Source organism: Rhipicephalus sanguineus, chromosome 5 (genome assembly GCF_013339695.2).
Source record: "Rhipicephalus sanguineus isolate Rsan-2018 chromosome 5, BIME_Rsan_1.4, whole genome shotgun sequence".
NCBI classification, from domain to species: Eukaryota; Metazoa; Arthropoda; class Arachnida; order Ixodida; family Ixodidae; genus Rhipicephalus; species Rhipicephalus sanguineus.
In genome coordinates this window covers 88000054-88027548 of record NC_051180.1, presented here as the reverse complement: position 1 = coordinate 88027548, position 27495 = coordinate 88000054, and the positions used below count along the sequence as shown (strand labels likewise).

Below are 27495 nucleotides of genomic sequence, written 5' to 3'. Positions count from 1 at the left end.
TTACGTCATATGACGTCATCCGATGTAGTTATTGCAACGTCGCTTGATCAAAGGTGGGCCGATTTCAGTGGTGGTACAACACTACTTGAGGTGCAAGAAGCTTCAGCGGGAGGAACAATGCAATCGATTGAAAATTAGTATCTCTTGAGCGCACAGCCCTTCGCCTGTGCTCTTCTTGGCGTAGCCTAAAGGGACTCTGACTTTTTCCTGTGTCTTATAATAGCCGCTCTAACGTAGCCGCTGCTCGCAAATTGCAACATCTGAAGTCACGTTTCTGGCTTGCGCGTAACGCACAGCACGACGAAACGCCGGAGTGCACCCCTGGCAGCCCCAGGGGCCACTACATCATGTATCCACGAGCCACCACCGGGCTGGAGCCGAACAACAGGCTCTTCTCACCGTGCAGCCGGAGCAGCATAGGGCATCTAGTGCGCTTCATACTCGAAAGCAAGTACGACCGGGAGAACTGCTTCCTCGGTACGTTTCGCCTTCCCCTATTGCTCATGGGCGTGCCATAAGTAACTGCGTTTGCCTAAACTAGAATGGGTAGATCATCGAAGATTATATTAATAATATCTTACTTTTTGCGCGCCGAAACCACAATATTATTGAAGCACACCGTAATGGAGGGCTCCAGCTTTCCGCCTCCATCGAAACGCGACCGCCGCGGCCGGTATCGAACCTGCAACTTTCGGTTCAGCAGCTGAGCACCGTAAACGCGGTATTACCGTTGCGCACTTTCAAAGGCAATTAAGGATAAATATGTCAGTCCCGAAATTAAAGTTCATGTTGCGAAAAAAAAAATGCCCTAGTCAGTCCCGTGAAACGTGCGGGTGTGTCATGCACCTCGCGTAAATACGAAAGAAAACAGGTTAGATTTGCCGTATCTATGGTGCTGGTGGCATAGGGTTCTGAGAATCGAGTGGACTGATCAGCGAGCAAATCTCCCGGTCATAAGAGAAATTAATCCTGAATGTTTTATGAAGCAAGGATGATGAAAACAACGGCTTCCTTATTTTCGTCATGTCATGCGAGCTACCACTTCTGCGGAAGGAAAATTAATATTACTTATAGCGGAAAGTAAGAAGAAACGAGGTCGCCCAAGCACAAGTACTTAAAAATACTATGGAGACCATTCAGCCATGTCTAGAAGGGCTTAAAGAAATTTTAATGACTAGGTCTTACTAGCGGTCGTACACTCATGCAGTCAAAAAGGAGTCGCCAGCCACTCGATGGTGCTTCATTTGAACTCGATGCGAGCAGGGCATTTAAGAAGTTAGTCTCATACAGCCTGACTCGATCGCGTTTATGTGCGTCTTGCCGTGCGTTTTGGGCGAGTAAACCCACTCTTTGCCAGCGAACTCTTCCTGACGGACGCTCGGCAAGAGCCGCTAAGGACTCAACTGAGCCAGAAGACTCGCATCCGGCGCGACAAGCCTACTATATCAAAAATCTACCGCCAGAGTGTAAACGTTGCCTGCGTAGAGTTGCTCTTATCGCTGTGATAAGATGAGCGCAAGCATAGGCTTCCAAACCAACGGCAAGCGGCGCCACTGCTCTTATCGTAACTGGGAATATCCACGGCTCGTCTCTTTTCGCCACAAAACCTGCCGCCCCTACTTCCGCGCGCGAGCAGAGCTCTCGGATTGCATCTGTGGTGCGTCACAGTGTAACTATTCGCCTCAAGCTCTTTGAGTGGCGCCCTCTCGCGTGTGACGTCAGAGAGAGGACTCGGATGCCGCTCTTCGCGCACGCGCTCGCTACGTGAAGGTTGTTCGACGCTGCCGGCCAGTCTGTCCTGCTCGAGTTATTGAAACATTAGTGGGCAAGTTCATAAAGCAATTTGTACTGAATGTTCAAGCAATATGCCCATCGAAATCGAGCGGAGTTGCCATCAGGAGCACGTTCAGTGTCGATTGCTCCTGGTGTCGTCTGCTAGCCATCAATGTGTACTGTACATCTTGCATGTATGGCGACATACGGTTTCAATTACGTATACGTGTACAGAGTGAGAATAAACGTTACGAAGTTAATTCGAAAGAACACAGACAACTACGTACTCGCAAATTACAGTACGCGCGTGTCTACATTAGAGTTCAGTAATCACGTATACATATTACTGTACTAATGACCATACATGTTCATAAACCACACATAACAATCTATTGTGACTGTCTCACATTGCATATATTCGCCTAGTTATGTTTTGCAATATCTTAGTCATTTAACTGTATTTATTTGTTATACTGTGTTCTGTTGTTTCACCACGTTTTTATTGCTTCCATTCTTTTCATTGAATTTATTATGCCAATTTGTTTTTGTTATGTCCCCCTGCTTGATCTTTCGACCGCAGGATCCCGTAAATATGTAGAAGGTCAGAATAGGCTACACTATAGAGATACTTGAAGAAAAGCCAGCAAATTCACTGGACTTGAGAAAGAAGCAAACGCACACAACGCTGGTGCTAACAACTGTGCCTTTATTGAAAGGAAGCATTTACTCAAGAAACCTCACAACGCATGTGCGGTACATCATTATCGCCTAAAACGTCACCAGGTGTAAAAAAAAACTACAATCATCCTTCTTGCCATTTTTGCAAAATACCAAATTCCTTGTCAAGGAGGCAAATCGACAGTCTGCTTAGACAGTTCATGTAGTATGCCTCCACCATTTCACGTTCCTCCTTGCTCATTCCTCTTCTCAGGCAGCTAACATTACTGAAAAGCGGGTGGCAACCACATGCATGACAATGACGGGTCAGACTAGCGCAGTCATTCGAGTTCAAGGAAACGTAATGCTCACGCATCCTAGCATATAGATACAACACCCGGTTCGAGATACTACACTATAGAAATATTCTTTAAACCGAGTTCTTCAAACAGCGTGCCTTTACGAGTTGTCCTGTCCTGTGTAACTTAGTCGTCGTGTCCCTCTTAGCTCACCAGGATTCCTTCTGCGGTAACAACGTGCGTGAGGACAAAGAGCAGTGCGACTGCGGCTACGAGGAGAACGACTGCCACGACCAGTGCTGCTTCGCGCGCAAGAACTCGCACGGTGCTCCAGGTTGCACGCTGCGCCCGAATATGCAGTGCAGGTGCGTCGACGCCCATTCCACGCGCGGTCTCGTTTATAAAGATACGCAACCAATCACCGAGGTTATGTCATTTGCGAGTGAAGAGCAAAGCCGAAAGCGAAACCCAGGATGTTAAGCGCGGAAATTGTGACGACAAATTTCAGAGCGCCGCTTTATTTATACATTTTTTAAAGGGTCAAGAAGGGGTTGGTTTGTGTTTAGTTGGTTGCGTACTTGTTGAAATGAAGCGTGGTTGACCGTGTTTTAACGCGATAGCGTTAAAGAGCTCGTATCGCAGAAATTCCGCCGTCGGCGTCGGCGCCGGCACCGTTGGTTGTGAGCGAAAAATCATCATCTTGTCCGTGACCGAAAAATCGAAAAAGCTGCAAATAAAATAAATAATAAAAATGTTGGGTCCGAGTGAGAATCGAACCCAGGCCGTCTGCGTGGCAAGAAGGTGTTCTACCACACAGCCACGCCTCTGCTTGGAGCTGCACTGAAAGTAACTTTCATGCTTCCCAAAAATACGCGTCCTGTATACAGGTGTCACAGTACGAGATATAATATCGCAGTAATATTGCGTGGTACAAGCGTACATTGCCATCGGGCGTCACACCACGTCAATATCATAACGACTTGGTGGTAAAGAGAGCCACCCATTACAAAAGGGACACACATTACTACGCGTATTCCCTTAAGACCACGTAGTGGGTGCAACGCAGCTTCGAAAAAGTTTCTCGCGCATAATTGCTCCTGGTTTAAAGCATGCTACCCATTACATAAGGCACACCTTATTGCGCGCATTCTGTTAAACACTCGTAGTGTTCGAAGTGCGCACTAGGGGCAGGATATCGCTATCGCGTTCAACTCTTAAAGGCGAAGCTTAAGCGTCCCCCAATTTTTAAACTTGCGTGTTTGTAACCGAGGCCTTTACATGTGCAGATGCCGACTCGCGGCTTTTATAGGTGAACTTAGTAGGTGTATACGCACGCCCTCAATATATCGACGTTGTTACCTGTGCATTTGCTCAGTCCTTCGTGTTCACCCATTTGAGAAGCTTTTACGAGATAAACAGAGAAACACTCGAAGAAATAGCGTATGCGAGAAGGCTATATTGCATTGAAGTTCCTGTACACTTTTGACGCACTAAAAATAAATTTCGGCGGTAAGCAAGATACCTTACAGTTATTTGTATCGCACTCGTAAGTCGTTTTTTTTTTTTTGAAGCTCACCTAATACAAAAAAGTCTACTGTCGCGTCCAATAAGTGTTTTATTTCTTGCATCGCATTATAGGGCGTGGTATGTTTGCATTTTACGAAGAAATCGCTTAACTCATCGCTTTTGTACGCTATAATCTGCACGTATTACGCCATTTATCGGCGCTGCAGTGCGTCTTTTAGCGTCACCAGTGATAAGCACTCAAGGCCAAACACTGCCGCAATGCATTATTTTTACCATGGACTTCATCGTGTGGAACAATTTGTGCATATTGCACGACACTTTGTGCAACAAACAAGGCAGCGTATCATAGCATTTTAAAGGGGTCATGAACCACTTTTCCAAGTAATGATCTAATGGCCTCAGTATCGGAGTGTACTGCCTCCCGAATCGATTGCCGCAAAAATTTCTCGAATCCGTCAAGAATCAGCGGAGTTACGGGGGTTTGGCGCACGCTCCCAGCGCTTTCTCTCTTTTCTCGTGCCGGCGAGCGCACTGGAAGCTAGACAGGGAGGGATGGCATGGGGGAAAGAAGTTACGCCAGCGCGCGTCATGAAACGCGATCGCTCTCCCGCTGTGATTCGCTTGCGCGAGTGCGGCTACCGTGTACTGAGGAGTGCGGCGCCGGCAAGTGGCGGCACCCCGCGGCAAGAAGCGCATCTGATCCGAACGCCGCTCTCGATTTACGTCGGCTATCGGCCAATAAGCATGCTATGTCTCTTGCGACGTACAGCGGACAGACGCCCCGCCCACCGACGAGAGTGAGAACCGGCCTCTGTTTGAAAAGAGGGTGCCTGGGGAAACGGCAACTTCGCGCTCCGCTTGTGGCCATTACGCGGCGCGCACGACTGTAATATTTGGCAGAGCAGTTAATAGCCGTGTCAGCTTTCCGCAGGATGTGTTTTTTCAATCAGCCCAAGGGGTGCTTCATGACCCCTTTAATCGCTCAGCATCGTACACAACAAAACGCGCTGATACACAGGGTGGATCAGAAAGGAAAATCGTGTATTAGGACTCTGTAATGAATTAGGCAAGCAAATTTGACGGTAACCCGTGAGGAAAACGACGATCAAATGAGTAGGCAGCCCCGTAGCGAAGTATTCTGTATTATTGTGACCACCGGGTTTTCCTTTCTTTTATTGTTTTTTTTCGCATGAACCCAAATGCATGTACATGAGCGGTTTTCTTGTTGTCGCCTCTCTCGAAGTGAAGCTGCCGTGACAGGGTACGAACACCCGTGGCCTTAAGCTCAGCAGCATAACGTCACTGCCACTAAGCTACACCGCAGTGGGTTGACAATTCGTTTTCGTACTAGGTGTTGCTGGGAAAAAAAGAAATCCGAGGACATTTTTTTCCCATGCGTACGTATCATTCAGACCTGGCTCGTGCTTATTTGGCGGAGGACAAGCTGTGCGCTAATAACTGCAAAAGATCTTGGTATAGTTGTCACTTGCTATGAGACATAACTGCCACTAATAGTAGGGACCAAATGAGCACAAACAGGACAATACGTCCGGCTGTAGAATGAAGAATGTAGAATGATAGTCCGGCTGTAGAATGATTGAAATCAATCAATCAATCAATCAATCAATCAATCAATCACTCAATCAATCAATCAATCAATCAATCAATCAATCAATCAATCAATCAATCAATCAATCAATCAATCAATCAATCAATCAATCAATCAATCAATCAATCAATCAAATGGATACGGGTGGATGCAAAAAAATATTCATATTCAGGTTTGATTGACGAGGCCTGCGCCCCTGCGCATAACGAGCAGTAATAGGAACATAAGGTGAAAAGTCGAGTAAATACGTAGGTGTGAGATTATGGAAGGTAGTATGCAGCTGAAAGTGAAGTAACATAAGATATCTGCGGATCCAGTTGAAATATGCATTCGTATTGATAAAAACAAACGGTACATTGATGCAAATACAGATGCTGAAGCAAGGACAAAATTATTACTTCAACGTTTATAATGGTCATATGCTTGGGTAATTAGCCCAAACAGTATAAGAAAACAGGCGCAACAAGTTGCAAGCTGAACACTGTAGATTCTAACGTGAAGTAAAAAAGAAAGAACAAAAGCATGTAGGGAAGAGTGTTTCAGCTCCAATAACGTGAAACCTGGGGTGGGGCGAGCATGCGGTGTGCGCCGGCGTTTCCCACATGAAAATCGCTGCTAATGGGCACTGAGAGACAGCAGAAGAGGAAGAAGAGAGAGAAGGGCCTGACCGAGGTAATTGGCCACATTGTTTTGAGAGAGATGTTTTGATGAGGCACTAGTGTTGTCAAGCCTGAAACCGGACATGTAGGGAAGGGTGTTTCAGCTCCACTAACGTCGCCTGACAACTGCATCGGAATGCAGCTTACCCTAAGGTTCATCGTCATCATCATCATCATCATCATCATCATCATCATCATCATCATCTTCTTCTTCTTCTTCTTCTACTACTACTACTACTTCTTCTTCTTCTTCTTCTTCTTCTTCTACTACTACTACTACTTCTTCTTCTTCTTCTACTTCTTTCCTACATGGCCGGTTTCAGTTCCCTACGGCAGGTAGGGAAGGGTATTTCAGCTCCACTAACGTCGTCGGCTATATGTTGGGCTAACTGTTGCCTTCATTTTGGTGGACCGGTGGCGAGGAAAGCACCATCACTTCGGAGCATAAGTCGGCGAAAAAAATTGAAGCTCACTCAGATTAACTCAAGAAATATATTTTGCTCTAAAGGCTCGCTCGGACTCAGACTCGCCAAACTTTTTCTCAACAGGACTCACTCGGACTCAGACTCCCTAAACTTTTTCTCAACCGAACTCACTCGGACTCAAGCTTATCAACATATTACTCAGCCGGACTCACTCAGACTCAGACTCACGGCGTGACCGGAGTCTGAGTGAGCCTGAGTGAGTAGACTCATGAGTCTGTGTAAAATTTGCTTTTCCGATCCTGATGTCAATGCTTTTTAAGGCTAATATCTCTCATAATCGGTGCTCTACGACACGCCTTTTGATCTTGTACCTTCAAATACGAGTTATCAATGGTTTCAATCTAGTAAAGACATTCTTGTGAAATACGTGACTCACACGAGATATTTTTATCAAGAACTTGCCGTCAAATAGCTTGCGGGGGAGGTCATGGCACCCCCCTCCCCCCTCCCACTCACGCCTCTGATCAATGAATATTGAGGTGGCGCATGAACGCTAGTGCGTTGAGATATGTGTGAATAATCTTGAGTGTAAACGTAAGCCGATATAAGGCTCATAATAATTTCGAAGATGAGTAGATAGGAACATAGGTCGGCAATAAAAGGTGGAGCTCACTCAGACTCACTCAAAAAATATATTTTACGCTCAGGACTCGCTCGAACTACTCACCAATATTTTCCTCAACCGGACTCACTCGAACTCAGACTCACTAAAATGTTCCGCAACTGGACTCACTCGGACTCAGACTCACCAAAATATTACTCACCCGGACTCACTCACGGCTCGATCTGAGTTTGAGTAGTGAGTTTGCCGACCTATGCTTTGCAGATATGTTTCAAGAAGTGGTGTTTCAAATAGATGACTTTACCGTAGAGATCCACCTTTGTGTATCTGGTTTTATATAAGGAACTTGAGCGCCATGGTAAACTTTGTCAGGGATTCTCACAGCGCTGCTAAGCCAAGCATAATATTTTAGGCAGTAACGATGAACCTTGAACTCATAATATGCATAGTAGTGGGATTTACCCAATATTTGTGGCGCATACCCGTTTATGATGGACCTTGACGACATGACACGCCGACAAGCTGAGACCCTAGAGCTCTTCGCCCCTAAAAGGCCGATGGTGAATATTAGACCAATTACTGCAAGTGATGCTACTTCGCTGCTTTCATCTGTCTGCGCAGTCCGTCTGCTGGCAGTTGCTGCACAGATGACTGTCACTTCATCAACACTCAGCATCGATGTGCCGCTGAGACCGAATGCACGCATGAGGCGTTCTGCAGATATCCTTTGAGCGGAGACAGGTTTGTACAGCCATAAGATTGAAGTAATAAAGGCGAATTTATGGTCGAGAGATGCAGCTTCGAATTAGCGCGACTTCTGGTTGAGCAGAAATCAAAATAACCCCTAACATAACCTAACTAACTGCCGAATATCTGCATATTGCTTATGAACAAAAATACAGCTTGCAGTACCTGGCTGGTAATTTTTTTAATTATTCTTTCCCGCGAAGCTGCTAGCCTCTAGTTAGTCATGATTTTTCGTGCCGTCCTACCTCTTCCTATCAGAAAAAGGATGGCGGCCGACCCCGAAGGTAGTGCGATAATAATAATAATAATAATAATAATAATAATAATAATAATAATAATAATAATAATAATAATAATAATAATAATAATAATAATAATAATAATAATCAATCAATCAATCAATCAATCATTTATTTAACGTGCCCAGGAGCAACCGTGAGGTCTTTGTGCAGGCGCACGCAAAAAAAATCAATAAAAATAAACAATACAATACAGACAGTCTTCAGAAATAAAAAGAGCAAAAACACGTAGACAAAGAGAAATGAACACAAAAGGGGAGGAGTAAAATAAGACAACACGAGAAATATTGACGGGGCATAAAAAATTAGATTGCATATATACAGCTATGTGGAAAGACTGAGAAGGGAAGACTTTGTACATTGTGCCACACTATGTCAAAACAGTGCAAAGCTCGGATAAAAACAATGATTGTGGACTATGAAAAACGTCAAGATCAAGAAAATTAATATTATAAAGACTTTGTATTCTGTGAACGGTAGAGTGTAGGAAGAAGCAGGCGGGTACATGAAACGGTCTGTTCTCTCTGGTTAACTTACGCGGAATTCGAAAATTAACACAATTGAGAAGTACAGGGCAGGATATGATACCGTGGACTAGCTTGTAAAGAAATAAGAGATCAGAACGATTTCGTCGGCAGTGAAGTGATGGCAGTGATAATGACTCAGCAGTATTTGAACGAGATCCAGAGTCATTTTTAGCAAACCGATGGTTATATATGCTGAGGAATTTTTTCTGGACTCGTTCAATGGTGTTACCGCTGGATTGAGCAATGCCATTCCATATCACGGACGCATACTCAAGTTGCGGAAGACATATTGCCGTGTACAATTTGTGTAGGGCCATGTGAGACCTGAATTCTCGAGATATTCTACAAACACATCCGAGAGAACGAAGGCCCCGCATAGCAGCACGCTTAACGTGAGAAGAAAAGTTTAACGCGCTGTCAACAACAACACCAAGATCACTGATTTCATAAACCTTGCATAACGGCACAGAATTGACAAAGTATTGAAATGACACGCTAGATGTTTTGCGAGTGATAGACATGAATTTTGTCTTCGAGGTATTCAGAGAAAGGTTATTACCGTCGCACCATTCGGAAAAAGAGCGCAAGTCTGACTGCAGCAAGCGACAGTCGTTAACTGAATGAATTTCCTTAAAAATCTTGATGTTATCGGCATACAAGAGGAAAGAAGAATTACGAATGGCAAAAGAAACATCATTAACGTAAATTAAAAATAGGAGTGGGCCTAATACCGACCCTTGAGGGACCCCACTAGTCACTTTATACAAAGAAGACGTTTGGCCATTTACGGCAACATAACAATATCTATTGAGCAGATAGCTCTGCAGGAGATTCACAACTGACAAGTCAACATCAAAGTGCGCAAGTTTAACCATAATCAGCGTGTGGCTGACTACGTCAAAAGCCTTGCTCAGGTCACAGTAAATTACGTCAACCTGTCCTCTCTGAGAAATAGGTGTGGAGATCTGCGTCATGAAACTAGCATGATTTTTGGTAGTTGAGCGGCCAGCGAGAAAACCATGTTCATTAGGAATCACTGAGTTTTTCACACTAAAAGACAATATGTCGTGAAGAGCCAGCTCGAAGATCTTTGATGCGGCACATAGTAGAGAAATCGGGCGATAATTAGAAGCATCTGTTTTAGAGCCCGACTTAAATACTGGAAAAACACGAGCAGTTTTCCACATGCTAGGAAATGTGGAAGTGTCCAGGCAGTTATTAAATATCGTAGTTAGTACTGGGACAAATATACTACCATAAGCTTTTAGTATGGCGGAGGGGATGCCATCTGGCCCACATGATAAGGATGGTTTTAAGCGCTTAATTGCATTCGCAGATAAGATTTTCATCCAGCGACAAAGCACTGGATGAGCTAACCGCCTTGGGCTGTTGTCTGATATCAGTGCTAGAGTCTGAGGCCTTATAAACGGATGAGAAATGCGTGGCAAAACAGTCAGCGACGGCATGCACTTCTACCCCATTTGAGTCCAGTAGTCTGAAGGACTCTCCGCTTTTGCTGGACCGTTTACGTACATACTTCCAAAACTCAGCCGGCCTGTCAGAGGCGCTTTTTTCTAAGAATTCAATATACGAACTATGATCCCGTTTATGTAGGCGTTTAGAGAGAGTTCGAAAGAAGCTGAACTCTTCCTTCCACTCGCTGGATGGAGAACATTTAGATTTCCTGTGTGCGTGATCTTTATGCTTCAGTGCACTGATAAGTTCAGATGAGAACCAGTGGGGATATTTACGTTGTTTAGGTGTATATTGGGGAATAAAATTACGCATGCTGCTCAGTACAAGCTCCGTAAACCGATCAACCTGCTCATCAACATTTGTTTTGTCAGTAACCTGTGACTACTCAACGGTAGACAAGTGATGATAGAGGCCCGTGTAATCACCTCGCTTGAAGGCAAATCTCGGAGATTTGTTTACGTAACTGCTGAAGCTCGTTGTTTCGGCTGATGCGGATAATCTTACGTTAAGTGGTGGGTGGAATTTGTCCGGACGTACAAGAGAGATGTCGGAGCAGGAAACTTCAAGGGGTTGATCGTTTGACACACACAGGTCTAAGACGTTGCCACTGGAATTGACGACTGAGTTATGTTGCAGTAGGGAATTAAACGCCAGAAAGTCCAAGAGCAGGCTGCACTTTTTCTCTATGAAATGATTGTAATGAGAAAAAGTAAGCGTGCTCCAGTCAATTCCAGGTGCATTGAAATCCCCAAGAACAATAATTCTGTGCCCACTATGAGAAGATACCACAAGTTCAATGGAAGACATGACATCATGAAACGAGGCAGGGGACATGCTGGGCGGTAAATAGAAACATCCAATCAACAATTTTTCACTGCGCTCAGTGTTGGTTTCTAGCCAAATGGATTCTTCGATAGTTTCTAGGTCTTTCCGTCTAACGGATTTCAGTGAATTGTCAATGGCAATCAGCACGCCACCGCCTTTCTGCTTGGTTTCACTGAAATCTCAGTCACTGCGGAAGGTGGTGTAGGTCTGGGGAAAAAAGTCAGATGAGGGAATTTCAGTGCCTAGCCAGGTTTCAGAAATAGCAATAATAGGAAAAGAAGACGAAAGAACATTAGAGAAAAACTCTCGTGTCTTGGTACGTAGACCACGAGCATTTTGGTAGAATATGTCTACGTTACACGGCACTTTCGATTCCAGTCACTTGCTCAGAGGTATGAAGCATGTCATCGCGCAGCTCCCCACGAAATGGCTTGAAGAGGCATCCGAGGGGCCACATCGAAGGGTCATTCAGGCGTTGTAGTGTTTCCTTGTCGACTTCGATGTAGAACGAAGAATAGGACTGAAATTTGGTTTGAAGTCGCCGGCAGGAGATGGGAGACAGATCGAATGAAGCAATATGTTTTTTGATGTCAGCAACAGTGGTGTCCGGGCTCAGCTTCGTGACAAAAATGGCCTTTGGCCGTTGTGGCCGTTGTGGCCGTTGAGCTACAGATATATTCGATGTTGTCATAGCTCCAAAAGAGGCGGGTTTCTTCTTTCTTTCCCCCTCAGTCACCGCTGCATAAGAGGCTGTCGCAGGCATCACACTGCCACGCTCGGACGTGTCTACGTCAGCTGGCGGCGAATTCGAAGATGAAAGAGTTTTGGAGAGAGGTGGTTCAGAGCAGGCAGCTTGCTCGGAAGTCACTGATCGCTCAACGATCACATGCGCTGGGGGGATCACAGGTGCCTTCACTGCCACTCCGGCCGTGCGGCGCGTCAGCTCCTCACGCAGGAAGCGGGACCTCTGCACGAAGGGAGGCGACCACGCGGGCTTGTTGTTCAACACCGCGGGAGTGATCCTTACGGAGGCGCTCGTTTTCTTCGCGTAGTTGGGATACCTCGTCGCTGAGGAACGAGATTCCCTCCAAAGCGTCGAGGAGAAGGCGGCGCAGCCCGGCGAGATCGCCATCCGGAGGGGTGCACGTGGAGAGGGAACCGGTTTGAGAGCTGCAATGCTCATCGATGCACGCCGCCGAGTTGCCTTCGCTAGGCTTACCAGCAGCACGGCTCAGATCACATAAATTGCAGCAAAACGAGCGCGATCCAGACTTCAGAAGTTGCAGCTCTTCATCAGGCCAGGTTACACACTTCGCATGAACACGTTTAGAGCAATTTTCACAGCGGAAAAACTGCTGCTTACCGAAAAACGGGCAGGAGCATAGCAAGCATGCATCCCGACTGGGAGCCATGGTGCGGGACTAATAATAATAATAATAATAATAATAATAATAATAATAATAATAATAATAATAATAATAATAATAATAATAATAATAATAATAATAATCCTATTATTATTCCTATTATCGTTATTATTATAATTATTAAGAGCTGATCGTAATCGTTAAGTGCTTCGCTAGGCGCCTACTTTCGCACGGCCGGGATAGCCAGTACATATTTTTTTTAAAACACATCTTTACACAATTTTACCGTCGAGACTACGCAAGAGTGTCGTTGTGTGCAAAGCATTTAATATGGTCAGGCAGAAACACGGTAGCACAGAATTATTCTATTAAATAGTTACAAAACGGAATTGTAGCCCAAGGTTAGGCAGGAATTATGTAATACTAGCGATCAATAGCGCGTCTTGGTATAATGCGAGTAAGTACTTGGAATCACACAAAGTGTACTTTTTAAGATAATTCATTTTGTGGTGTGTTTTTCATATTCATTACAGTTTCCTGCTATATGGCGTGTCTTGGTTCAATTTCACTTTAACCTCACCGTACACCTTCTTCCTAATTTTAGCTCGAAGCATTTTAGCTCGAAGCATTCCTGTTTACTTGTCATGTACACTGTAAAAAGAAAAGCAGAGCATGTCTTAATGTTGTCGGCGTGTTCTAACTCGCTACACATATGACTATTTTTAAAGGGACACGTTAACTCTCTTTTGGGTTCCACGGCTCTACGACGAGAGTATCGTGATCTCCTAAGAGAGTTAACGTGTCTCTTTCAAGAGAGTCGTATACGTCGCAAGTCAGGACTCACAAAAAAGTCATATGCCCCCCCCCCCCCCTTTTTTTTTTTAAAGTGTAGAAGGCGTCACATTAAAAATATTCCTCTTCCACTGACCTCACTGAAAGGAAGTAACTGTATTACTTGTATAACGTTCTATTGTCTTTCAATTGGTATTTGTTTCTCTCAGTTTGAAGTTTTCATTTGTTTTTTCACTCTTGCTGCTTTATTAGATTTGTGGTAACTATGTCAGTAAGCTTATTTGATCCATTAGTGCAGTATTATTGTAAGAAATATGTTGCCTATGCCGCCCATTTGAAAGGGGTCACGGTCCTAGACAAGCCCTTTAGAGGTTTTTTGACCACGGTCCTCAGCATCCCGAATGTTGGTAACAAAGTTTCAAGTTTCAAGTGCTCGGCGCGTCACCTTACGATAGGCGAGATTGGCATCGCGGTGAAGTTGTCTCCAATGGCCTAGTGGAGCTAGGCCTTGAGTACCAGTCAGGTCTGTCATATTTTGCTTTCAATGTAAGGCTAACGATGTGCGGGTAGCAACATACGTAGTATGCTTGAACGTTGCAAAGCAGCTTTCAATTTTCGGAAGCTGTAGAACAGTTCTTCGAGGATCGTTTCTTGACTCGGATGCGCTTGCACCGGAGCGGCGGCCATTTGCTCCGAACCGCTGCACCGGGCGAACCTGACCGAATGCAACCGCGGAACTCAGGTGTGCCGGGGAGGTCGCTGCGAAGGTTCGATCTGCGAGAAGTTTGGCTATGAGGACTGCCAACGACTGGCCACGGGCGCCAGCGGTCCGGCAGAGATGTGTCTCGTGGATTGCAAGCACGCAGGTGAGGTGTTCCCCAAGGGAACACTATTCCAGAGATGCGGAGGATGGCAATACCTAAACCTCCAAAGCAGTGCTTCCATGCAAACTATTGCATCGTGTACGTGGCAGATCTTAGCAATTGATGATCGAGGGAAGTAACAAGAACGTTTAATTAATAAATTGAAATTGTTCCATGATATCTATCATTCAAGAACAGGGATTGATCGCTTGAGGTATTTGCAGGAGTCCGGTACGAGAGTGGATCACAAACTAAACGAGAAAGAAACATTATGTAAAACTAACACGATTAGAAAGTCATTTTTCCCCATTACAATTTGAGTCTGGAAACGGTTGCCAAGTGATACTGTGAATATAACTTCAAATGCTGTGTTTGTTCAGTCGCTAAACCACGTATTAGCATAGGCATGAATATGTTGGGGTGTTTTATTCTGCGTAACCCGTAATGTTTTTCTCTATGTAATGCGCCCCCCCCCCCCCCCCCCCCGCCTTCGACTGTAATGCCCATGAAGGCGCTGTGGGTCCTTTCGTAAATAAAGAAAAATAACAACAGCAAAGTGCTTGTAGGAACCTCTTTTCACTATTGCAACAACAATACAATAAATGCAAAGAAGCAGAGAAGAAACCGCGTGCACTAACCCGTAACTAAGTCTTTTGAAATAAACCAATATTGTAAGGCAGGAGGAGCCAACTGCGCAGTCACCTCAACTGAGCACTTGCCATTTAAAGACCAAAGCATATATAAGGAAAATTAAAGATTAGCGAAGCCTCTTTGAGCGGGAATTATCTAAGATATGCGCATCGTCATGTTCTTCCAGCTCGGTGCTGCTGAGGTCGTGACTGTTTTGCACGCGTATTGTGCGAATAGTGTTTGCGTATTGTATTAAAGTAAACGTAACATACTCTCACTTAGTGTTGTATTTACCATCCCCCCACACACGTGCAGTATTCTGTTTCTTTTTGTGAATATTGTAGTTTTTTCTCGTATTTTCTCTTGTACGTCTTTAGTCCCAGTATGATGAGTTCAGGTTGCTACAGTATGGCACTTATGTGTTATTATAGTTTTAAAACTCCAAGCTTCCCTCAAGCACGCACATGATGTGATTAAACTGCGCATTTTACCCTTGAATTGTGAAAAAGTAAACACTGAGCCGCAAATATTAGTCCAGTTTGCATTGTGGGAAGCCTTCTCTACCTCCGACATGGATCGGCCCGTTGATTCGCTGTCTCCGCAATCTGTCCATGCCCACTGGGCCCAGGCCACGGTGACCCGTGTGTAGACAGAACGGTGGACTTCCATAGTAACCAGGCCATGTCACCAGTCCGGCAGATGTCGTTTGCCTTTATGACGCTTCTCCGACGCCGGCGAACAACGCAGGTACGGAGGGCCCCTGCCTGGACACATGCAAGGAACCCGCTCTGCAGTCTTTGTGCGGCCTGAAGAGGGAACGCGGCGCCGCGTGCAGCCAGAACCGCGGCTACTGTGACGTGTTTCACCGGTGCCGCATTGTGGACGAGAATGGGCCGCTGGCGCGCCTACAACAGCTGCTGGTTCCAAACCGAGTGCGCGAGCTGGTCAAGGTTAGCTGGACTCTTAGACGTACTCTGATACAGCGTACGCCGACGCCGACGGTCAGTTTTCGCGTTTGACGAGGCATCAAAGGCTTTCGCCTTAATAATAAGCGACTCGCTGTCATCATGAACCCAGCGCTGCGTGTTGCCTGTGATCCCTGTAGCATTTTTAACTGCTAAGCTTAATGTTAAAGCTGGCAGTAAGATGTCCGTTACCAGCAACCCCTGCTGTGCCGTGCCTGTGCTAAATATAGCCAAGCCGCCGCCGCGCCGAGGAGCAACCGCCGCCGAGGCCTTGGTCATAGCTAGCATTCGCCACAGTTCCATATAACGTGGCTCAGAGACAGTCGTTTCTTGGCTGCCGATTATTCGACCAAGCACACTGGATCCAATCGCCGCCCGCACTGTGATTTCCGTGCTGCAGCACAACGAGCTGAGGATCAACCAGCTTCACGGTGCCAAGCTTTGCGCAAATTAGTGCAAACGTCCCGCATTTTTTTTTTCTGCACAACTGCATGTACAATGTATGCCTGACGCCAGAGATCACGCGCAGTGTTCGCCTTCGTGTGCTCGGATCCCTGAGGGCTTATTACGATAAACCGCTGCAGCAATACACTTGGGTGGCGATCCTGATCGGTGTGATGCTCCTTCTCGGTGTGCTGTTGTTCATCCGCTGTTGTGCCGTGCTCACGCCCACCAACAATCCGAGGCTGCCGAAGGCCAAGACGTTCAAGGAAGGCGTGCAGCACCCCTGGGAATTTTTCAAGGTTGGAACGACTCTGTCTGCTTTTATTATCGTGCAGGCTTACGTGAATTCATATTGGTCACAATGTAGCAGAGCAGCTTCATTCGATCTCTGCATGAAAGGCAAGGCTTTCCTAGGCAGTTTCCACTTACATTCCGTAGCAGTGTATGACGTGTGGTAATGTGATATGAGATGGCAATTTCTTACCTGAATGGAAGAAAAGCAAGACTCGACAAACGGGAGTAAAAGATCTAAATAAACATAAAGAAATATAACGTTACACAATAAAAGTTGAGAAAGATAAAAGTAAGAGATAAAAGTTTTTGCATAATAATACCGAAATAGGAAAGCAGAACAAGAAATAAGACGCGGCAGCGAATATATCAGCCTAAACAGTGCAATGTTTTCATCATTCGATTTCAGTCCAGTGACTCAGTTGTCTGCGATTTTTTTAAGAAGCCCTGTAGCTTTGATGTTTCTTATTTACTAACCAACAAAAAATTCGAGGTGCACTAAAAAAAACCAGCGAATGGACATCAAATTGTGGCGCAATTACTACTCTCTAAGTCTAGATTAAGGGCTCCTGAAACAATTCTTCAAGTAAGCATCAAATGACTCCAGTGTCGGAGTTGAATTCATCACGAATCGATTGCCGCAAAAATGTTTAGAATCCGTCAAGTACGTACGCAGTACGAGTTACAGAGATCTGTAGCACGCTTTACAGCGTTTTTACTTTTTTTCGTCCCGACAAGCGCACTGGACGCTGCACAGGGAGAGATGACATGGGGCAGAGAAGCTACGTCAGCGCGCGTCATGAGCTTGGATCGCGCACCATGAAACGCGTTCGCTCACTTCTGGTGCGATTACAAAACACGCTAGTGTTGCTGCTGTGTAATTTTAACACACTATAGAGCGCGGCGCCGGCGTGTGGCGGCACCGCGTGGCGAGGAGCGCTTCTGATCCAAACACCGCTCTTGTTTTAGATGCGAAGCAGCTTTTGCTCGGGGCTGTGTCCGTAGTTACATTGGCGACCGTCCGCTTCCTACCACCTAGCATAGCCATCTGAGCGCGCGCTCGCGCCAAGGAGAACTCTTCTTCCTCTTATTCTTCGGCTGCCTTGATGATGATACGTGCAGAGCACTTTAGGGGCCCGGGCTGCCGTATGCTGTCCTAGCTTGACGTAACGCAGACAAAACCATGTGTGCTGGCACGCGCTAGCGCGTTCGGGCCTGTGCAAGGGGCTGGGTAAGAGGCTATGGCCTCTCCCCCTTACATTTTCTCAGCAATCTCGTGATGGCGTCGGGGAACGAGATTCTGCAGACGCGCGATGAACCAACGCGTTGTATCCTAGTCAGAACGCGCTGGCACTCGCTAGCGCGTTCGGGCCTGTGTAAGGGGCTGGGTAAGACGCTGTCGCCACTCCCCCTTACTCTCAGCAATCACATGATGGCGTCGGGGGACGAGATTCTGCAGACGCGCGATGAACCCGCTTGGCGTGCTCCAACAAGAGTTCGGGACGAGTAACAGCTATTGCAACTACAGTGAATTCATGGTGTACTCCACTTGTAAGGAGGCGTTAACATCGGGCAAGGTGCCCGTGATGAACGGAACTTTAAGTCGACCCATGCGCTGCTTCGCGTCCCCACATGGTTCCCTTTAGTGGGCATTGGTGTAATTTTTTTTATGTCAGCTATCAGCCAATAGAAGCAATCTGCTCCGTGACGAAATATAGCTGGCGCCGGCAGCTCCGAGAGCGAGGATGGTCCTCTATGCGAAGACGGGGCGTTTACTTGGTTACTTGGTGTAGGAGAGTTTACGGATATACATATATAAAGAGAGCACTGGAACATTTCTATAAAAATAGTAGCATTATTTCTCAGATCTCACGACGTATTGCGCAGTTAGAATGCTCTATTGCGAAAAAAAAATGACTATAATGGCGCTTCAGGCGAATTTCCGCCGTCGGCGTCTCCGTGATGACCTGTATGCTAAGTATATTTCAAATGGCACAGTGGCCCTGGCCAGGTTTCTTATGTATTGACTAGACCATAAACATTAACACGACACACCACGCTGGTCTATAGTGGTTATGGTTAACAAGATAGAGTGAAGAGGTTAACAGGATAGAGTCGATCCAAAAAGTAGGGTCGCTAGATATAATCTAACTACGACCGCCATTCCAGTGGTATTAACCTTAAGCAAGAAGTTGATCCACGGGCATTGGATGCCCGTCGCTCCGTTTCACATTTATGTCTACTTCATAAGTGGGTCCATCTTCTCATCGTCTCGTCGTTTACCATTTCACAACCCCATGAGCACATGTCGACGTCTGCATGAAAACCGGAGTACTAAACGCATTTTCAGAAGGACTCAATCCTTTCATTCATCTGCACTACCACGTGCTATTGCACTTTTGACTGGTCTTCCCGAAGCCATCGTCACAAACACCATAGGGGTGCGCACGAGGGGTGCAGATGGACGGGCTAAAGTCTCTCAATTTTCTTTCTCTTCAAAAAGGGAAAAATCTGGGGACTTTAGGGAGGACGACCGCTGCCCCTGATCACCAAGGGGGGGGGGGGGTGGCACAAAGTCTGCCCCATACGTTTACTAAGTCGGACCTGTCCCGTCATTGTTTGAAGAGCAGGGTTACGAACACGCAGTTTTTTGACGATAATGCCGGCCTAATGCCCCTGATGTTTCACTCCAAAAACTGTTTACCTGTTTACCAAAAACTGTTTACCAAAAACTGTTTTAACTCCAGGAATGCCAGGGACCAAAGGCTGGCCACTGTGAGAAACACGTCATTACTCCATTTTCAGGCGCTGCGACAAAATTTTGTCCCCCCCCCCCCCTAATGGGGAACCCTGCGCACGCCTATGTCAACACCTTTCATCAATCTGCCTTTTTCACGAAGCCCCGGCGCATGCGTTGTCCCCTAGCAGAGAAGTTGCGAAACGCCTCTTCATCTCGGAGGCTTCGCTTCTGGCAATACCGGTTCTCCCGGCCCCTACCAAACCCCTACCTAAACGGCAGAGGGCAGCACAGGAAAATGAAAGAGCCGGATTGATCATGAAAGGTAAATCTACTGCCGGAGAAAGCAGAGAGAATGTTCACTAGCAACACTCAGTCCTGAATGCACTGAAGGCCCTCTCAGTCTGACTCGATTTACGGCGTGCTCATTTATAGTACTGTGCTCGTCATACCGGCCGCATTTTGGCTCCACAACCTCCACTAATGTTCGCATGCCTCTTTTCAACAGCGCGATGCTGACACTGTCACTAGGTTCACGAGTTTCAAAAGGTGAATAATTTTTTAAACAGAGAAGCTCCTTAAGCTAGCCGTAATTTGTGCGGCCTATCAGAAAACTATCATCATCATGAACGGGTATACGTGCCACAGAAATTGGGCAAATTCCACTACTCACCACTAGTCCACTAAAAATGAAGAAGGCAACAATTAGCCCAATAAATGGCTATAGTCACGGGTATGTGGCACAGAAATTGGGAAAATCCCACTACTCACCACTGGTTCACTAAGAGAGGGAGACAGAAAATTGAGAGAAATGATGAAATAATAATTTTCATTTTTTTACATCCATTGGAAAGCATGTTGTCCTGTGGACTCGACCAACGGGACACACGCAAGAAGTGTAACGAGAACAATAAAAACGGGCACTGACCACGAAAGTTCATAAAATCAAAGATGTTTGACTATAGGTGTTCAAAACAAAATGCGAATGATATACAGTTGCATTGGCTGTTTGGAAGAAATAGTTCGTGAAGCAGAGTACTGTTGTGGCGTCAGTGTTGCCTTGGAGAGTGACTCCATTGGTAGCGGGAGTGAATTCTACGGGTTGAGGAAAATGTGATGCTCGGAAGTTGCGAAAACGAAAACAAACAAGTTTAATGGCACTTTTACAAACTTATTTACATGGTAAAAGGAAAGACTAAAGTAAAGAGTTGAGCGGCGAGCGACTGGATGAGCCATTTTCTCAGAGCTCAGAGCCTTCTCTCATTCATCACCGTCATTATAACACCTCAAGCCTCTTTGCTGATGGTAGCCAATCACATACAAGACACTACTCACCAGGACGCCAGCCGATAACACAACACTGTCGCAGATGGTATATTGCACCCATTGATGCAGCAAACTGATAAACAAAATGAAAAGGCAAATTTAGCAGAGTAAGCAGTACATTGCACTAAAAAGAGAGACACATTATTTGGTACTTGACCACTAGAGAATTAGCTGGCGGCAACGGGATGAAGGCGATGGTAAGTTTATGCAGCAGCACATAACATTCGAAGAAACGCGTATTACTCAATGGCCAGGTGAAATAAGCCTACTACGCAGCTTTTCTTTCACCGCGAATACAATGCATAGCTGTAAGATAACGTCACTGAAGGGAGAACGTCACGCCGTGTACACTGAGCACTTCATTGAGATAAACGCAAACAGTGAAATTCTGCATATAGAACACTTGCAATACTCAAGGTTCACCAGAAAAAATACAACAACACTCATGTATACACATGAAGGTTCTTCGAGCAGCGTTTCTATAGGTAACTACAGAGATAATACATAAACACGAAGAGTACGTTTTCAGCTGTAAATACATAGAATATTCACGCACCGAAAGAAAGCACTGGGGGCCGAGTAGAAAGCTGGTGCACTTGAAGTTGCGGATCGAAACTTCGGGGACAGCAGATTCTATAGTCGTTAACCCCTCCTTGGGCAAACGCATTACTTGTGGCCTTCTCGAAAACTCCGAAAACGTTTACGTCCTGAAGGAAAGCAGTTGCAAACTATGAATTCCAACGAGACAAATTACGCAGTCGCATTACGCAAACGTAGTTTCGTCGTCTCGGCACAGTGCAAGCTGAGATACACAGAGCCTCAGAAAAGCGTATTTAAACGATGGCGAGTGATAAACAGGCGAAAAATGCAAAACGCACTTCCAAGGACGCAGTCATGTCAGAGACGCAACTAAACTATGAGTTAAACTATGAGTCTAAAGTGCTTTATTTTCGCTGCTTCTTAGAACAGCGATATTAACTGCAACATCGTGCTCTTCACGATTCAGCCATGTTTAAAAACAATTGTTGCCCAACTGCAATAAAGCTACGTATGTGTGGCTGCGAACGCAAACCGCATACTCACCTATAGTTTTTCGGAACATGGAAGAATCTTACGGAACTCGGTCTCGAAGTATCCTTGCACCATAGCATGATGAACGAATGGTGCGTACCGTTAACCATCGCGGCGGCAAGAGCGCACAACACGCAACCACCACAAAAACTGCACACGCCGGCTAACGCTCGCTTCTTGTAACGGAAAATCGCTAAGCATAGTATCAAGTAACCTCCTTGGTATCAAGGCGGCAGGAATGTTCACTGCGTATGCGCGATAGCCGGGATCATTTCGTGAGAAATTTTCAGTCCAACGGCGGCGCTCTGCTAAGCTCGGTCAAGTGAACTTCGAGTAGAGGCTTCTTTGAGAACACAATGCTTTGTCGGAGCCGAAGTCACGTAGGCGAGGCTAACGTGCTCTAACTTGAGAAGTCTTCGCACTGGCTCCGGTCAGCCTGAAGATATCTTGCGTGCATATTTGATGGGCCCAATGGGAAACTGCTGTGGAAAGACTAAGGCTCATACCTTTTCTTCGTGTCCTTTAATATAACAGCTCCGACTACCAAACAATGCACACGATGCAGTTTCAGACAAATGTCTGAAGCTGCTTTGTGTAAGCTATTGTTTCTAATGGATATCGATGGGAAGGTGTGTAGTGTCGAAGTAAGGACTGATTTTAATTCGATGGCAATCGATCGACTGAGGCCCTTCACTATGTTGAGGATAGCTCAATGGCCTAGTTTCTTAAAGATGATGATTCGCAAGATTCGCAGCCAACAATAATTTATTATTGTGTTTAACCCGAACTAACTATGGAAAACACTGTGGTTGTTGCGCATCATTGTTCGACCTGGAGCGGCCTCCCTCGAAATGTTAAGTAGTATTCATCGTTATCTCTTCAAAAAAACATCATTCGCATTTCTTCTGGATAACTTGAGTTCCTACATGTATGAAATCTTCACTTGTTCCCATTTCTCTTACTCTTCATACTTCCACACCTGCTCTAGAAGACATACTTGGGCTAGTTGGTGGTAATAGTTGGTGGTAATTGAGAGTCAGCGCCTGTGTCGCGTCTTTCTTGGTCTGTGTCTTTATCAGCGCTGTTGTTCTTGCATAATGAACCACACCTGCTCATTTTTAACGGCGGAGCAGTTCAAGTGGACCGTCAGTCCGTGCAGAGCGAACAGAACTTATCATCATCATGAACCGTCACGCGCTCTCTTCGTTCTCTTCTTCATCTCCTGCTTCGCTCCCTGAACACGTGCGTCGACTTGTCCGGTGTGGAATGCAATAACTCTGACGGGCGAGAAGAGAGAGAGTGAGAAAAAGAAAGGAAAAAATAGAAAGAATGAGAAGAATGACCAAAAAGGATAGAAAGACGGAGAAAGAAATGAACAGAGAGAGAGAAAGGTACAGAAAGAAGCGAACACAAGAAAGAGAGAGAAAAAGGAGAGGGCCACAATGAAAGAAAGCGATGGAAAGAAAAAGGAAGCAAGATATATATATATATATATATATATATATATATATATATATATATATATATATATATATATAGAGAGAGAGAGAGAGAGAGAGAGAGAGAAAGAAAGAAAGAAAGAAAGATAGAAAGAGCGAGAAAAAAATAGACAAAGACAGAAACAGAAATAAACAGAGGGTCTGAGACAACAACAACAACAACAAAAAAGATAGTAAAACTCGAGACACAGAAAAAGAGAAAGAAAAGGGGAAAGAAAGAAAGAGGAAAAAGCACACAAGTCAGGAAGCCCAGATCCGCACTTTCTTCAGGCTTCGCACCGCCAGTGCGAATCGTGCCTTAATTTGTTTGTTTCTTTGATAATCCATTTTTCATTTAGTCACCATGTTTGGTTTGCTCTGATGTAAAATCTTCTAAGCAGTGTTCCTGTTGTAACTGTTCAATTTCGATTATTTGAAGTTTGTACTACATTTTCTTTGTATGACTACTTCTGGGTTGTTAAAGTTGTAATTTACCAGTACATGTGACACGCATTTTTAGGGGCGAAGCTCCTTAGGGTGTGGGTCTGTCCTTCCTCTGTAGTATGTAGTAGTAGAGTAGGTAGCCACCTCTAGTTCTTAGAGTGTTCACTAGATGGCGCTGTCATAGCCACCTCTAGGTCTCAGAAAGAACCCTAGATGGCGCGGAGGTGCTCGCTGCGTTGCAGATGCGTGCTCTAATCCCCCCGCCCCCCCCCCCCCTTCTCTGGCCTCGCGACGCCGACGCTCGCTGCATTGCAAATGCAGGCTCTGGGAGCGGTTTCAACCATACTTTGCGTATGTTCGTGCGTGCGTTTGTGTGCGTGCTTGTATATATACGCAAGCAAAATTGAAAATTTTGGGGGGGTCTGAACCCCCCTCCCCACACACACACACAACCCCCTGGCTGCGCCCCTGGCGTCTTGTAGCTCGCGTGCAGAGTTGTACGTCGCGCGTTACAAGTAATCGTTAACTTTACAATTACATTTTCTTGTAATTGATTACCGGTAATCAATTACTTTTTTTCAAAATAATGTGGCAATTAGTCTTCTACGTAAATCGTTGGGGGTTTCCTCTTCCTGAAAAATATGCGGCCACTCTGTAGGGACCCCCGTCCAATCAGACGGGGGGAGGGGGTGTTCTCCTCTCCCAAAGCCGCTTTGCCTTCCTCGTCGAGTGCCCCTTCCAATCTCACTTGACATATGTTATCGCCGATGCACTCTTGGAAACGGTGTCCACTTCTGGTTACCGCGACTCCGTCATCTGCGTGCTTCTCGGGTACCCGCTGTTGATGCAGTTCGCGCAGCTTATCACAGTACTAGGCAAGACTGTGCTGGTACGCTAGCTATTTGTCACTTGCGTTAAGGGCTGCAGTTGCCTATTCGCAAGCGCGCACACGCACTTGCGAACACGACGAAGAACAGCAAGGAGCGCGGGCAGCTGGCTTGCACACTAACCGGAAGTTGTAGGTTCTTGTTCGACCAATCGAAGCATTGCTTGTCGACAGCATCACAGATGAAACATGTTGACGTCGCGCCCGTCAACGGGGAAGCCGGAAAGGCTCGGAGTGGAGTAGGGATTGTTTCTTGGTATTTATGGCACGCTCGTGGCTCGTAGCGCTGCCACGTGTGGCATCGTTGATCGTGACGGCATTCTCCACACGATGCACGTGTTTACTTGAAACGGTTAAAAAATATCGAAGGTGGTTTAGGGGCCCTTTAACAAGAAAACGTGGAACAATCAGCGACCGCAGCAATAAAAAATCACAGCATATCCACGGAGTGAATGATGATGAGTGGGGTAAAGCTCCGGAGGAAATGATCGGTAAACCGTGAAACTCTTCCGTGAAATTCGCCCAGTACATCATATAAAGAGTGTGAAACACCGTGTATATATTAAACATCAAACTTTTATTGTACTGTTGGTTTACGTGGTCCCTTCATTATCACCGCTTTGTGATCGGTGAAATGCAAGGAAAGTGTCCGCTCCCGAGTGAAAGAGAAAGCGCGGCAAGAGCGACCGCGTTCCCCGCTCGCCCTGCGAGAATTAACGGCAAGGCTAGAGGGAGGACACGACGCGCGTAGCGTTCCTCTTCGCGTTCCACGGCGCGAGGTCGGTAGCATGCCCAACGAAAGCCAACGGAACGCGATCGTGCAAGTGCTCCGGCTTCGCGAACAATGCACGGCGTTTACTGCACATAAAGCGTCCCAAAACCAAACATCTTGCTCAAGGTGTGCTTTGCGTTTTTCGTAGAAATAATTTCTTTATCATGTACATTAAGACGAAAAGTTGAAAGCTCACTAGAGTATATCGCCCGCAAAGTATGTCTTTTAGTGTGATTAAATCAAGGAACACTACGAGATTGTCTTGTAAATTATGATATCTAGTTAATTGCTCATCTAGTGAGCAATTCATTAAACTAAAGCTGGCTACATACATACATACTACTACTACTACAGAGGAGGGAACGACGCACACCCTAAGGAGCTTCGCCCCTAAAAACAACTGCCGTTGAAAGTTAACGGGTAAAACTATATCACACAAGGCACAGTTAGCCTCCCAGCCTTCACGCAAGCCTCCAGCCTTCTCTCTACCGTGCAAGCCACAGATTGTTGTAGTTTGAGTAAAGTTGTGTTATTGTGTTATGGCTGTAAAATATTGAAGGAAAGTAACTCAAAAGTAATCGATTACATTTCTGTAATTGCTCAGTTACTTTTCTGGGGTTGTGATTGACCAGTGTAATGAATTTCATTTTAAAGAAAGTAATTGTAATTGTAATCGCTTGCTTATTTTCTGTAACGTGTACAAGTGTGCGCGTTCTACCCGTACGATTTCCTTCGGGATCTCAAATGTGCAACCATGCAGAAATTGCCTGAACCCGAATAGAATGACGGATAAACCAAGTAGCTCTTCGAACCTTGGCGGCGCGTAATGAAGCTCTATGACACATTTCCTGTATCGTGGAGCGGCATCACGGCATCGTATCGATACAAAGCGACATTCCTGTATCGATGCAGTTCCTATGTATTACTATTCGGACATAACTCGAAAAAGCTCGAGTACATTCGTGCAATGCCGGGAAGAAAGCTTGCAAGCTTTCGTCCAAGGAGTGGATTTTTTAGTTCGAGGTCAGGCTTGACTCTGGGCTTGTAACCTGATAGGCTTGTAAACAGAGATGACGCTCTGATATATGGCTATTGTGTAAGCTGTTCTTTCGAACGGTATCATTAGCAAAATTACGCCATCTCCCGCTAAAGGGGACCATGAGGCGATGCGAAGCCGGAGCACTTGCACGATCGCGTTCCGTTGGCGTTCGTTGCGCATGCTACCGACCTCCGTCAGATTGTTATCGAACCAAAGTCGGTGGCACAAGTTGCAGCTGTGCCCGAAGCTCCGGTCGAGGAATTAGCGCTGGAACCGGGCATCGGCACCGTCGAAGCCCGGGCTTTGAAGTTGTCTAGCGAGGTGTTCTGCACGGGCGTTGGACTCGCGTCGTCTGTCCGCAGCCGACGCGTTAGCTCGACGCTGACGCTTGGCTTCGACGTCGGCGTTGCGTACGGCGGCGCTTGCTTGCCGACGCTGCCGTTGCGTTTCCGCACGTCGAGCCCGCGTTTCATCCGTAGCAGTTTCCCGCCGACGTTGCCGTTTGAGCTGGGCTTCCCTAGCCCGGAGCTCGGGGTCCGCTTGCCGACGTTTACGTTGCGCTTTGGCACGTCGAGCCTTACGCTGCTCCACCCGCTGCTCCGCGATCTCGGCAGGCCTTAAAGTATTACTGCAACTGGCGCCGACGTTGACGTTGGAACTAATGACACCGGCGCAGTGACTGAGCCAGTGGAGTGACATACCCATAGGGCCAATGGGGACGTTTTTCCGCTTCCGGCGACGGTGGCGGTTCCTGGGCTGGGCGGTAGTTGACTGGATTTTGGATTTCTGCTGGAGGCGAGCCAATCCGAAAGGAAAAAATCCAATATGGCCGCGCCCGTTTGCGGTCGCTTCCTCGCTCGTGGTGCCGCCGGCCCCGCGGCCGCGACGTCGGTTCGAGCGTTTGCGCACTAATTGCTTCTTCACTGTCTTCTCTCTTTATTGCCG

The 27495-nt window shown here is 46.2% G+C and overlaps 2 protein-coding genes across 2 annotated transcripts in view; one reads left to right on the top strand and one right to left on the bottom strand.

Moving 5' to 3' along the window:
- Positions 1 to 27495, bottom strand: part of LOC119394807 (trans-1,2-dihydrobenzene-1,2-diol dehydrogenase) — a 175160-nt gene that overhangs the window by 103869 nt on the left and 43796 nt on the right. The window lies entirely within an intron of this gene.
- Positions 1 to 27495, top strand: part of LOC119392902 (disintegrin and metalloproteinase domain-containing protein 10-like) — a 27875-nt gene continuing 380 nt past the window's right edge. The window contains exons 1-3 of the mRNA XM_049415579.1: positions 1 to 477; positions 2938 to 3094; positions 15845 to 16047. Of these exons, the coding sequence (XP_049271536.1) occupies positions 348 to 477; positions 2938 to 3094; positions 15845 to 15953 (396 nt within the window). The 5' untranslated portion in view covers positions 1 to 347 and the 3' untranslated portion in view covers positions 15954 to 16047. The remainder of the gene's footprint in view (positions 478 to 2937; positions 3095 to 15844; positions 16048 to 27495) is intronic.